Source organism: Balaenoptera musculus, chromosome 14 (assembly GCF_009873245.2).
Source record: "Balaenoptera musculus isolate JJ_BM4_2016_0621 chromosome 14, mBalMus1.pri.v3, whole genome shotgun sequence".
Taxonomy (NCBI): domain Eukaryota; kingdom Metazoa; phylum Chordata; class Mammalia; order Artiodactyla; family Balaenopteridae; genus Balaenoptera; species Balaenoptera musculus.
The window spans coordinates 25,062,798-25,076,920 of record NC_045798.1 but is presented as its reverse complement, the minus strand read 5'-3'; the positions used below and the strand labels follow the sequence as shown (position 1 = coordinate 25,076,920).

Here is a 14,123-nt window from a genome sequence, read left to right as displayed (position 1 = left end):
CCGCGATGAAGAAGAGTGGCCCCTGCCTGCCGCAACTAGAGAAAGCCCTCGCAACCCAACACACCCAAATAAATAAATAAATAAATAGTTTAAAAGCTGTATCAGAAAAAATTTATATAGATCCTCAAGAAGATTTAGGGTCACTCACAAAGATACTTTTATTCTATTGCAGGGGTTTTCTATTGCTGTCACAGCAAATTAGCTCAAATTTTATGGCTTATTATCTTACAGTTCTGTTCATTAGAAGTCCAGTCTAATCTCCCTGGGCTAAAATCAAGGTGTCAGCAGAGCTGTGTTCCTCTGGAAACTCTAGAGGAGAATCCATTTCCTTGCCTTTTCCAGCTTCTAGAGGATACCCACATTCCTTGGCTTGTGGCCCCTTCCATCCTCAAAGCCAGAAATGTTGCATCTCTGACTCTTCTTCCATAGCCACATGTCCTTCTGACCACATCTGGGAAAAGGTCTCTGCTTTTAAGGATTGGAGTCATTAGACTGGGCCCATCCCAATAATCCAGGATAACCTCCCTGTCTCAAGATCCTTAACCTTAACTACATCTGCACAGCCCTTTTTAACATGTCAGGAAACACAGTCATAGGTTCTTGGGATTAGGGATTAGGATCTTGACATCTGTGGGGTCATTATTCTGCCTCTCAAGGGGTCGTTCACAAAAGGTGCTTTTTGTTAATACTGGAGAAGTTGACAAATTTTTCTTTAAAAGGCCAGATAGCAAGTATTTCAGGCTTTTCAGACAGTGTGGTCTCTGTTGCAACTATTCTGCTCTGCCACTGTGGAGCAAAAGCAGTCGTGGACAAAATGCAAATGAGTGGGAGTGGCTGTGTTCCAATAAAACTTTATTGATAGGGGCAAATGTGTAGGTTAGATTTGGCCCATGGTCGTCATTTACAGACCCCTGTTCTATTGGATTCACCAGGCATCGTCTGAGAGAACTTCTGCTCTAGCCTTTTCCCTGGGGCTAAAGGGACGAATAAGATGTGTTCTTGGCCTGTGAGGGGCTCTTTCAGTCTGGTGGGGATGAATAGGTGTTAGTAGAGACTCCAAGAGTGACTGGCCCTTGAGGGTGGGGACCAAGGAGCTGCAGGTGCATCCTTCAGAGGAAGTGACCAGGGCTTCTGGGAAGGAATTGCCCAGATTTCACTGAAGAATAAAGCTGGGAGGTCCTGGCCTGAGGAACAAGGATTAAAATCACGGCTCAGGTGTCTGAGGTTTGTGGTTTGGCTGTCTGTACCCGTACACTGGGTGGTTGCACTCTGGTTAAGGGCATGAGCTGAGTAGCTCTTACAGACCTGGGATTCAAAGCTGCGTGACCTTGGACAAGGGTGTCAGCTTCCTCAACTCCAGGAGGGAGACTGGCAAGGTGGTTAGTGGGATCGCGTGTAATGCGTATTTGTTGAATCAAGGGATGCTCGCAAGAGAATAGCTACTATTGTACTTAGCTCAGAGTTTCCCAGAATGCACTGGGAAAGCCGACCACCGCATCCCTGTGTCTGATTTGCAGACACTCATAAAGAATATAGAGCAAATGCTGTGCTCGTTGACAATTATGATGCTATTAATAGCAGTACTAGTTGTACTAAAACAGGAGGAGTGGTAATGGTTGCTACCCTTTAATTAACATTGCTTATTTGCCAAGAACCATGCTGAGATCTTGATAAGGGTTATCTCAGTCTGCTCCACAACTCTGGGGGAGGAGGCCCATTATTAGCTACATTTTACAAAAGAGCACAGGAGGCTCAGAGAAGACAAGTGACTTGCCTAAGATCACACAGTGGCAAAGGTTGGAGGTGGGACTCAAACCCAAGTTTATTTAACATCAAAGACTGGGTTCTTCCCCAGCCCCTGGCAGCACAAGGATAACAGACTCTTTCTTGTGCCTCCTTCTAGTGTCCAGACAGCAGTGGATTGTAGCGGCAGTGGCAGAAAAGAGACGTAAGTTAACCCTGAGTAGAACTGAGCCAATTACTCCAAAGCCAAAGACGAGCCCCTGGCCCTCTGTGTCCAGTTTGCAGAAGGAACATCCACACCCACCTGGAGAGTTATCCGCAGTGCCCACAAGAGCTCTGACTCTATGGTCATAACATATAGCCCCGGGGATGTACTACTGAACCGTCCAACTTCTCGCAGACAAAGAGAAGCCCATGACTTACCATGCCACTGTCCTCAGACACCGTCAATGGCTCCCCGTTGCCTCAGAAGAGACTTTTAGACTGACATTTGAGCCCTGCACATTCTGACCCTTACTTCCCCCTCCACCTGGGACTCCTGCTTTCCATATCATCCGTGCCTTCCTTACCTATGTGTGTGCTGTTCCTTCCAGGCCTGTGTAGCCAAGCCCTAACCTTCAAACAAGATGTAGCTCAACTGCCACTACTTGATTCCTTCCCTTATGCCTCCAAGAAGCAAATCAGGGCTCCCTCCTTGTCCTCCTTAGAACCTATCTTGTCTTTATCTACAGCATTGATAATTTTCTTTTATGGTTATTTATATAGATGTCTACTCTGCTAAAATGGGGTCTTGAGGGCAGGGTCAATGTTGGGTTCATGTTTATAGTTCCTTCCCATGGTGCCTGGCATAGAGTGTTCTATAAACAAACAAATTTGTGTATATATCAATATATACATTTATTATATATTATATATAATATATATTTGAGTGAATATATCAACCAGAAAATAAAATAATCATTGAATACCCACAGCAATGAGAGTCCCACACAGACCTCTCCCTGTGCTGCTTTCAGAAATAGGGGGCATACAATTAAGTCTCTGTCCCAAAGACTTTCCAGCTAAGGTAGGCAAGGAGTTAAGGCCTTCACATTTGACATATTCCATGACCATATCATTTGGTATGAAATTCAGTGCCAAACTTTACTACAAAATTAGAGATACCTCAGCATCTATATTAGAGTGTTTATCTTCCCAAGGAAGAGCAGTGGTTATTAGCACAGGCATTGGAATTGGGTGACCTTAGTCAAGACCCAAGCTGGCCTCCCCAAATCCCGTTACTCTCATCTATGTAAGAGGTGCAGCACCGCTCAGGGACGGTATTGTGAGCACTGATTAAAGTTAGGCATGTCAGCACTTAGCACAATGCCTGGCTCATGCTAAGGGGTGACTGTCTAGTTATTGCTGTTACTGTGGTTGTCATCATGTTGACAACATCTTGCATTCTGGTTCTAGAGATAATGTCTCCATCCTCAGCTCCCAGCCAGAGGGCAGTCTGCAGTCCTGGTTGAGTTGTACTCTGTCCCTGGCCACAGACACGGTGAGGAGCCCCTCCCGACAGTCAGCCACCAGCAGCTGTATCCTCAGCCCCAGGTAAGAGTAATCTCCCTGCTGCCTCTGGATGACCAATAGCTGAAAGAATCTCAGGCTTTGAAGGTTGCTGTTCAAGTCTTCCATTTCCTCTGTCCTAGACAAGGACAAGCATGGTCCAGTTTGAGGTATGACCCTGCCACTTCCTAACCATGTGACTTTAGGCAGACCAGTTACCCTCTCTGAGACTTCACTTCCTCACCTGTAAAAGGAAATATAATTGTATTTACTGCTCCAAACAGGTGAAATGATGAGAATCTAATACAGCCCTCCCTAAAGCACAGTTTTCCAGATGATTTTAAATAGCAGGGGTTGAACATTTTAAAAAATAGCTGTGGATTTATTATAGTTGTTTTCTATCTAAGGCAAATCCTACTAGTTTTCCACCTATAGTTATGGATTTAAATTTTTCTCTATAAACATATTTACTTAAAGTTTTTTGGTTTTGTTTTTCTTTTAATGGGGAGTCCATATAAAGACCGTTAGGCTGGATGATTTCCTCCTCAGAAATTTCAGCTTTGTTTGAATGTCAGAATTTTATATTTTTTTCCTACGATAGAAGGAGACAAATTCAATCACAGCCTGAGATGGGACCCTCACAAATCTATAGGACTGGCAGCAATAAGTTGCTCCAACAAATGGGCCCCGGGGCTCAGCCTTAGCTGTAGGACTTAAATCCATCTTCCCTCTTGCTTTTCAGCTCCATTCCGCTCAGCTCGTTTGGTTTTCCTTTTCAAGGGCAGCCCTCTTGTAATTAGGAGCTAATGGCCATAAATCAGAAATTATGGATTAAGCAGATGCGTAATTAAGATGAAATGCACACTGCTTGTGTGATAACAGAGGAACCAATGTGATAAGATAGAAAGAAAAATCACAAACTAATGGAGCAAACCCAGACAACCCCTTCCTGACTTGAAACGTGTTTGCTCTGAAGCAGGGAGTTGTCTCTACAAAAAGAAAGGGGTGGAAGTTCACTCCAGGCTTTTGGGCATATTCGGGAAGTGACAAATGTCTGGCACGTGTCTGCTGATAATCTTAGGCTGAAAGATTTGCTGTCGAAAATATCAAAGGGAGGCTCTGAGAATGGGGTGCATTGGGGGAGTTAATTAAAGCAAGATTATCTGATTACCGCTCTTAATTAAAAACAAAGACCTGTGTGGAGAAAGAGCCATGTCCTCTATGAACTCCGAACGATGAGGACTTTTTCTCTCCTGGTAACTAAATACCTCTGTTTTTCCCCGTCGGCCAATGTATAAGGCAGCGGAAGCAGAACCTGAGGCAACCAGAGCTGAATGTGAAAGCTCATTAACGTAGTACCCAAGTTTCATAACTGTAATTGTATTAGGGTGCATGATAAGGAATTACACACTGAGTTGTTTGGCACCCGTTTGAGTGGGAGGTGGGAGGCTGCAGTGGTTTCAGTACACGGACTGAAGTCAGAGCATCTGGCTTCCAATCCCACATTCGCTCCTCTGAAGCTGCGAGATTTGGGGCAAGTTTTTGGGTTTTTTAAAATAATTTTTATTGGAGTACAGTTGATTCACAATGGTGTGTCAGTTTCAGATGTACAGCAAAGTGAATCCGTTATACATATACATGTATCCACTCTTTTTTGGGTTCTTTTCCCACATAGGTCATTACAGAGTATTCAGTAGAGTTCCCTGTGCTATACAGTAGGTCCTTATTAGTTATCTATTTTATATATAGTAGTGTGTATATGTCAATCCCAGTCTCCCAATTTATCCCTCCCCCCCCACCATTCCCCCCTGGTAACCATAAGTTTGGGGTGAGTTGCTTAACTTCTCTGTTCATGTTTTCTTGTGAGTAGATCATTGTCAGGGTTAATGAGAGGATGCACTCAGAGCCCTAGAAAGAGCTCAAGAAAATTAGCTGCTTTATTAGTGTTGGTATCTATTTGATGCCCAGAGTAACCCCAGGAGACTGATATCATTACCCCCATGTTGCACAAGAGGGCTCTGAGGCCCAGAGATTAGGGAACAACTGATTGAGGCAAAGACGGCCACACCCCAGTTCCTGTAGCTGCCGCCTCGGGCAGCGCCTCCAGGCAGCCCTCTCTAGAGCCTAGTACCCCTTATCCTGCCTGCTCCCCCTCCAAGTCCTCAGGCTTGTCCAGCTGCAGTTCAGAGCAGAGGGGCCTTCGGCAAGGACAGCAGTGGGGCAGGAGGCAAGAAGAGACCATAAGCTCCTTGTCAGTTTTCTTCATGTTGGTGTCCCTTGGGCTGGCACACAGATGGTGCTCCATCCATGTTTGTTGAATGAATAGCTGACCATGACATCAGCACTTGAGCAGAAATACTAACTGTACTTGGTCACAGCTCATCATCGACTGTGACGCAGGGTCAGAAATTTGCTCCATGTCATTCAGCAAGTAAGTGAAAGAGGCAGGATTTGAACCCAGGGTTTTTTTTTGTTTTTTTGTTTTTTGTTTTTTTTTTAGAAATTCACGTTCTTTTATTTATTTATTTATGACTGTGTTGAGTCTTCGTTTCTGTGCGAGGGCTTTCTCTAGTTGCGGCAAGTGGGGACCACTCTTCATCGCGGTGCGCGGGCCTCTCACCATCGCGGCCTCTCTTGTTGCGGAGCACAGGCTCCAGACGCGCAGGCTCAGTAATTGTGGCTCACGGGCCCAGTTGCTCCGTGGCATGTGGGATCTTCCCAGACCAGGGCTCGAACCCGTGTCCCCTGCATTGGCAGGCAGATTCTCAACCACTGCACCACCAGGGAAGCCCTTGAACCCAGGTTTGAACGCCTCCGAAGCCTGTATTTGTGTTTGCCGTACTGCCATGACTGACTTTTATCCAGGAGGTGGATCACTCACCTGGCAGAGTTTACCGGCAAAGAGCTGGCCCGTTATTAATATTAAAACTGCATAAGGATCCTTATTCAACATTCAACATCCATCCAACAGATATTTATTAAGTGCCTACTGAGTGCCAGATTCCATGGCATTAAGCCCTGAAAATTTTAAGCCCTGTCCTTGGAAAACGTTTACAATTTAAAGGTTCTAGAACTTCTGAGTTCGAAGGGACCACCGGATTATTTAGTCCAATTCTCTCATTATATAAATGGGAAAAACTGAGGTCTGCAGAGGGAAATATCTTACCTAAGCTTATAGTAAGGATTAACCCAGAGTTCAGGTGCCTTGACCTCCAGCTTTATAATCTGTAAATCCTTCTCCCTTTTAAGAACTTAGAATATAACTGAAAAGGCTACAGTCCTCTTGGCCACCACCCCAACCTCAGTTCCCTTCCCAAAGGTATTCGTCGTCTTCAGTTTGGCGTGTATCCTTCCACATCTTTCTCTGTGTATTTATAAACATACATGTACTTGTAGCAAATACATACCATTTTTGTGGGCTTTTAAAACACATAAATGGTATGATGTTATTTTATGTATATTATGCTCTACCTGAATTCTTACGAAGTGCTTCTTTCCCTCAACAATATACCGTGGAGATCTCTCCCTATCAGTCCACATAAGTCTATCTCATTCTTTTACATTCCTGCAGAAGATCTTAGAATGATGCCATGGGTTTATTAAACTGCAATCTTCTTGTTTCACTTTTATTTGAGTTCAGGATATTTGCTATTAACCTGTAAGCCTTTAAAAAAAAAAGGCACACATCCTTATGCACGTGGGCAAATGATTCTCTGGGTCAAAGGGAATTTGCATTTTAAACTTGACTAGATGCTACCAGATCATCCGGGCGTTGTTTGTGCGAGGAGGCAGGATAGCATACAAGGCTCCTGTGTGCTCCTGCACCCCCCCACCTCCGTATTCCCTGGCCCATCACAGGCCTCAAGAAATGAGTCCCTTGGGCATTCCCAAATTTGACTGAGAAAGAAGGTCACCCTAAAAAGAGAAGAGAGAGAGAAAGCAGTCTTCTGCCAAAAAAATCAAAGCATTCCTTGTATTATTTATAAGGGGATGTCAGCTCAAGAGAAATACACCTAAAGCTTTATGATTTCCAGCCCAGGAATCATGCAGCTGCCGCTGATAAATGCAAGAGCTTTTGGTGACGGAGACGCTAAATGACCTCCGTGGCCCCCGGGGAGGAAGTTCATGAGCTTGGTGGTGGCAGCCACGCCTGGCTCAGGAGCCTCTCTTGACGGCCGGCTGCAGGTGGTGCCAGGGCGTCCAGGGCTGGTATGCTCTCCCCGGCCCTGCAGGGTGCCTGGCCTTTGCCTCCTGCCCTCCAGGCCACTGCCCTGCCGGAAGAGTGCTCCAGGAAAGGCTTCTCTCCTCTCCCCTCTGGGCCTCACAGCACCTTGGGCTTTCCAAGGCAGGTCCAAGCCCCATTTCTGTCTAGACCCCCATCCCCACGTCCCACGGAACCCCAGCCTTGGTCACTCACACACTTCTGCAGGGTCCACGCACTGATGGGCATTAATTGAACCAGCTGTTCAGATGCTGATGTCTTATCACTGGTCCGTTGCTTCTTTTCATTTTACTGGACAGTTACTCCAAACCATCCTGACTTTCCTCCGGCCCTGATTCCTCACTCTAAGGAGACACCCTAAACTCCTGGTTCGTTCAAAGAAAAGAAAATCATGGTCTGAACTTCTGTGGTGTCTATAAATCCATCTCTCTCTGCCCTCGTCTTCCCTCTGGTCTCAGAAGATAGGATCCAGTCCTGTTCAAGTCGAATCCGTATCCCGCTGCCCCCTCTCCCCTGCAGCGCGCAGCACCCCCTCTCTCTCCTGCGTCCTCAGCTTCTGCCTTTCTGCTTGTCCTTCCTCCACAGGTTATAAGCACCTGTGGGTCCTCCCCGTTCTAACTGTGTCCTCACCCATCACCTTTCCCTTCCCTTTGGAGCCAGGCTTCTTCACAGCGAGGTCCACATGCACCGTCTTCACTCACCTCACGTTTCTGCCTCACTTTCCTCCAGCCCTGAGCCTGCCCCCGCCACTGCACTGAAACTTTTCTCACCGTGTCAGCGGCTCCCAAAGGGACACACCAGGGGACATTCTCCAGTCTTGATCTTTTTCTGGACTTCTCTCCTGCACTGGCCTCTGTCAGACACTTCTCAGAACTCCCTGCCTGCCTGGCCTTGTAGCTGTTTCTGCTCCTTGGCGCTCCCCAGACTTCTCCCCAGCCCCGCCAGTGCTGGGGATCACAGGATGCTGCGCTCACCTGCTGTTTTTCTCTCCACCTGGTCCCAGGCAATCCTCTTGTGATTTTAGCTCCCTCACCGTAAGCAGATGACCCCCAAATCTAGCCCTCCAGCTCTTACGTTCTCCCAGGTTTCAAACGCGTATATCATATGTAACCGCCTACCTTTAGAAGCTCGCCACCTGGATGTCTCCCTGGTGTCTGAACCCAGCGTATCCAAGGGGAGACTCCTCCCTTTCCCCCACCAATGTCATCCGTTTCATTTGGTGGTTCTGTCATCCACAAAACTACCCAAGCTGGCGCCCTCGACTCATCTGAGGCTCTCATCCCTCTCGCTCATCCCCAGTCAGCTGATCCTTAAATTTTGTTTATTCTGCCCCTCCCCGCTTTAAGCAAATGCTTTTTTTTTGGGCTGGGCTGTGCGGCATGTGGGATCTTACTTCCCCAACCTGGGATCGAACCCACGTGCCCTGTAGTGGAAGCATGGAGTCTTAACCTCTGGACCACCAGGGAAGCGGCCAAGCAAATACTCTTGACCCTTTTTACTTCTCTCCATCCTCACTGTCAGCCCCTTGAAGTCAGGCTACCATCATTTCTGTTCTAGACTCTGGCAAAGACCTTCCAACCCCACCCTCCTCTAGACCCTCCTCTGAGCTTCAGCCAGGATGATCTCTCTCAAAATCTGGTTTCTTCGGTGGCTTCCCGTCACCTACAGCAGGAGTCAGCCAACTACCACCCCCAGGCAAAATATGGCCCTTGACCTGCTTTTGTAAATAAAGTTTTATTGGATCAACAGCCATGCTCTTGTTTTTTTTAAAATTTTACATATTGTTTATGACTGCCTTTGCATTATGATGGCAAAATCGAGTAGCTGCAACAGAGATCGTATGGCCCCAAAGCCAAAAATATATGCTATCTGTCCTTTATAGAAAACCTTTTGTGACCTCTGCCTTACAGGATAGAACAGGATGGAATTCAAGCACCTTAGTGGGCTTCCCGTGCCCTCTGTGACCTGGCTCTTGTCTGCCTCTCTGGTCTCATTTCCCTGTATCTTTTCTTCATGCTTTGTGCCCCAAACGGTTTATGTTACTCCCTCATACGCTGTGTTGTTTCCCACCCTTGCTCCTGTGTCCATGGTTTTTGCTCTGACTGGACCCCCTTCCCATGTTTCTTCACTTTATGAATTCTTATTTGTGACTCAGCTCAAGTGTCACCTACCTCAGGAGACTTCACCGACTCCCTGGCTGGGTCACATGCCCTTCTGCCGTGGTTCTGCAGACCCCACGATTCCCTCTCCCATAGCACTTTCCATAATACGTTAGGATCATCTGTTCGGGTGTCTGTCTCCCTCATTGGCTGTGAACCATTTAAGGACATAAGCTTTCTCTTTTCCTTCTTACCTCAGCACCCACCATGGTGTCTAGCACATAGTAGGTGCTCAATAAACATGCATTGAGCAAATAAATGACCAATGGATGGAAGTTAGATGGCCCCTCTAATCACTCTGATAGGGTGATTAGAAGGATGACGCTGATATGAAGAGCCAAGTGTGGCTTTGCCAGACGGGGTAACTGTCTTGTATCACAGAGCAAGTTGCTAGCAGCATGGAACAAGGATTTTTGGAATATAGTGGGGGAACCTGATGGTCTGGGGCTCCCTCTGTTGGGGGAGGGATGGGGAGTGTTCAAGTGTTTGGGATCCCCATTTGGTAGACTTGGGAAGTCCAAATAAAATTGTGTGTATCCTGGTCAGAGACTTTATTTATCCCTCAATTTCAATGACCGATCTGTCACCACATAATTAGAGATGCTGTGATTTGAATTTATTACCAAACATGGCTCTGCACTGTTGCTATTGGACTTGTACCACATTGCAGTGTGAGCGTGGAGATTATTGTATAAATTATTCTCACTCACATAATCATCGTGATTTTAATTACTGTGTAATCTTCGCTAATTACTGTTGTACGTATCATTTGCTCTGGTACTGATTTAACACAACTGCTTTTCATTTGGCTAAAAGACGGCATTACAACTTTTCCTTTTTCAGGGAAAAATTTGCTTTCTGTAAACATTTGCAGCCCCATACTCTTGGCTTGTGGTTCTTAGTTTAAAAGCAAAAGAGGGGGGCTTCCCTGGTGGCGCAGTGGTTAAGAATCTGCCTGCCAATGCAGGGGACACGGGTTCGAGCCCTGGTCTGGGAAGATCCCACATGCTGCGGAGCAACTAAGCCCGTGAGCCACAACTACTGAGCTTGCGCGTCTGGAGCTTGTGCTCCGCAACGGGAGAGGCCGCGACAGTGAGAGGCCCGCGCACCGCGATGAAGAGAGGCCCCCGCTCGCCGCAACTGGAGAAAGCCCTCGCACAGAAACGAAGACCCAACACAGCCAAATATAAATAAATAAATAAATAAATAAATTTATTTAAAAAAAAAAAAAAAAAGCAAAAGAGGGACTTCCCTGGTGGCACAGGGGATAGGACTCCGTGCTCCCAATGCAGGGGGCCGGGGTTCGATCCCTGGTTAGGGAACTAGATCCCACATGCATGCTGCAACTGAGAGTTCGAGTGCCCCAACTAAGGCTCCCGAGCCACAACCAAGACCCCGCGCCGCAAACAAGACCCCGCTCAACCATATAAATAAATTTTTTTTAAAAAGCAAAAGATTTAGACACCACCATCCTCCTTTGATCAGCCCCCATGGATTTTTATGTAGGATAAGGCTGGCTTGAATCAGTAAAAAGGTCTAAACTATAGGGGGTTTTTCGTTTGTTTTTTTGTCTTTTTTTTGGCTGCGTTGAGTCTTTGCTGCTGCGCACGGTCTTTTCTCTAGTCGCGGCGAGCGCGGACTACTGTTTGTTGCGGTGCGCGGGCTTCTCATTGCGGTGGCTTCTCTTGTTGCGGAGCACGGGCTCTAGGTGCGAGGGCTTCAGTAGTTGTGGCACACGGGCTCAGTAGTTGTGGCTCGTGGGCTCTAGAGTGCAGGCTCAGTAGTTGTGGCACACAGGCTTAGTTGCTGGGCAGCATGTGGGATCTTCCCAGACCAGGGCTTGAACCTGTGTCCCCTGCATTGGCAGGCGGATTCTTAACCACTGAGCCACCTGGGAAGCCCTAAGATATTGTCTTTCAAATAAAGTTGTATTACTTTCAAGGAAATGCAATTACTCTACTGCAGAAGTGGGGGCCAAGGATGGGTCATGTGAGACCTGCTTAAATGATTAGATAAGACTCGTTTGTAATTAGTTCATTAATTATGTAAATGTGAATGGATGATACTTGGTGTTAAAAACAGCTTGTTCTCAAAGTAGGTTAAGCATCCGACTGCTAATCTTATTTCAATAGCACATTTATTTACTGGTCTCTGCATTCTTAGAACCAGAGCTCAGGATCATTTTAATCCATCCTGAATGTACTTAATGAATGAGCCTCTCATGAAAATGGTTTTATGTCTTCCTAGGACAAAAGGGTTCTTTTCAGTTTTATCAGTATTAAGAAGATTAGTGCACAAGATGTGGAAGCTGGAAGCATGGAAATTTTCAATGCAAACATACTAACCATGGACCCAAGGCCTGAGCAAGTGAGGAGCCGAAGTCTGGCTCTGTCCGGGGTTTATCTTTGGAGCCAGCATCACTCTTGGACAGGCTTCCGTGGGAAGGAGGGCTGTTTTCTATCCAGAGCTCCAGGTCTTATACGATAGATCTGCAGATCTTTCAGGAATTTTGAGGCTCACCTAAGTTAGATGCAAGTTTGCGTAAAACCATTTGGATTAATCACTGATAGTTCAGAACATTCTTGTAGTATCTGTGGTTCTCTAATTGAGCTAAACTTTTGTTAAGTAAACTTATCAAAACATACATACTGGAAACTGTATCTTTTGAAATTTTCAAAAATTGGTCATACCTTTGTAATAACTACCAAAATCGAAACCAGACCGTTGCTAGCCCCCTAACACCTTCTTGTATCATGTCCAGTCGTGACCTCCTCCTTACTCAAAGGTAACCACCATCCTAATTTCTGCTCTGAATTTAGATAAGCCTATTTTTTGAACTCTCCAATGCCTTTAAGTTTAAATTTAGCTTTTCTGTTTTTCCTAAGTAGCAGTTTCCTCTGATACAAGCTAGACTATCAAGCTGGATGCTGAGTGAGACTTTTCTACTCCTTTTGCTCAGTAAACATTTCTTCCTTAGTTTCCATGCCCAGGAGGACATGAAGGGTCACTCGTACTTCCCTCCAGTCATACGTGGGTGAACTGCCTTCCCCTCTAGACTATAAGCTTCTTGAATGCGAGGTTTATTCACCTCAGTGTCAGCAGCAGCTGGCGTCATGGCACTCAACAAATGATTCTGAATGGCTAGAAGGAGGAGTGGATGGATGGGTAACTTCCGTTCGCTTAAAGCTGCACTTTTATGATGAACTGGGTGCTGTTATGAATAAGTCAGAGATTTTATGTGGTTATTGCCATTGTACAGTACTCAGCTGAGCTAATGTCTATGCATAGAAAGTGAAAGAAAGCATTGAAAATTTATTTAAAATCTGTTGAGCCCAAGTTGAATCTCTAATCCGATTTGATTACTTTACATACCCAGTTTGTTCTTTCAGGACATTGTGGAGTTTCTATCAGAGGGCAGGCTCAAGTTTGAGAGCCAGTACTTTCCCGTCTCATCAGATTGTGAACCCCGGAGGCTCTCTCCTCTGTTTTTCCAGGGGGACAATGAGGGGTTCAAACCAGATGTGGTTCCAGCTCCCTCTCAATTCTGAAGTTGATAAAATTCTCTAGAAATAAAACCAGGCTTTGGATTGGGTTTCGACATAGGAGGAATCCCCTCTAGGTTGTGTACTGGAAGTTGGTTTTGAATCTCTTGGTTTGAATCTCAGAGAAGTGGGTTTGGCTGACCCGTAAGTGGGGCTGCTGGGGTCTGAATGAAGCAGCCGGATGAGGCAGATGGAGCCTTTTGTCCCCTCTTTCTTCATTCCCACGATCCCTCATCTTTCTATTCCTCCATTCCTTCACTCTTTCCACTCCACGCCCTTCCCTTAAGGGACTCTTCTGGATCCTGGGAATTCATAGAAGAAAAATACAGTCTAGTTCAGAATTAACAGTCTTGTTGGGAGTTATAAACAAGTAAGCAAACAATTATAGGATAGAGGCTGGGGGAGCACAGGGGCTGTAGGAACCAGAGGAGACCCCTAGCCCAGCCTGGCAGGTGGGCGAAGGCTTCTGGAGGTGGCTGCAGTGGGGCTGAACATTGAAGGGCGAGTAAAAATGTTTGCTTTTCTTTTTTTTTTTTTTTTTTTTATCACTCGGAATCACCTGTAAAGTGTCCTTTCCTTCCCCTTTCCCTCTCTCTCTCCTTCTTTCTTCTTCTTCTTCTTTTTTTTTTTTTTAAACAGTGAAGGTGTCTGGGCACCATCAACTCTGCTAGCCTCCACCTTAATTTGACAATGGTTTTTTTTTTCATATTGACTTGATTTCTGTCTTTACCTTCCTCTCTACTTCTGTCTATATCTAAACACATTTTTTTATGCCCAACAACGTGAAAGTAAGTTGAAAACATCATGACAGTTCTCCTTAAGATAAGTTTCACATCTTTATCCTGCGAAGAAGGACGTTTCCTAACTATTTGCACCATTATTGCAGCTAAAAAAATGAACAAATCCACT

General features: G+C 45.8%; 1 protein-coding gene across 1 annotated transcript in view; it reads left to right on the top strand.

The window, feature by feature from the left end:
• Window positions 1-14,123, top strand: part of MYO18B (myosin XVIIIB) — a 220,840-nt gene that overhangs the window by 194,987 nt on the left and 11,730 nt on the right. Inside the window, exons 34-35 of the mRNA XM_036823428.1 lie at window positions 1,904-1,948; window positions 3,199-3,336. Of these exons, the coding sequence (XP_036679323.1) occupies window positions 1,904-1,948; window positions 3,199-3,336 (183 nt within the window). The remainder of the gene's footprint in view (window positions 1-1,903; window positions 1,949-3,198; window positions 3,337-14,123) is intronic.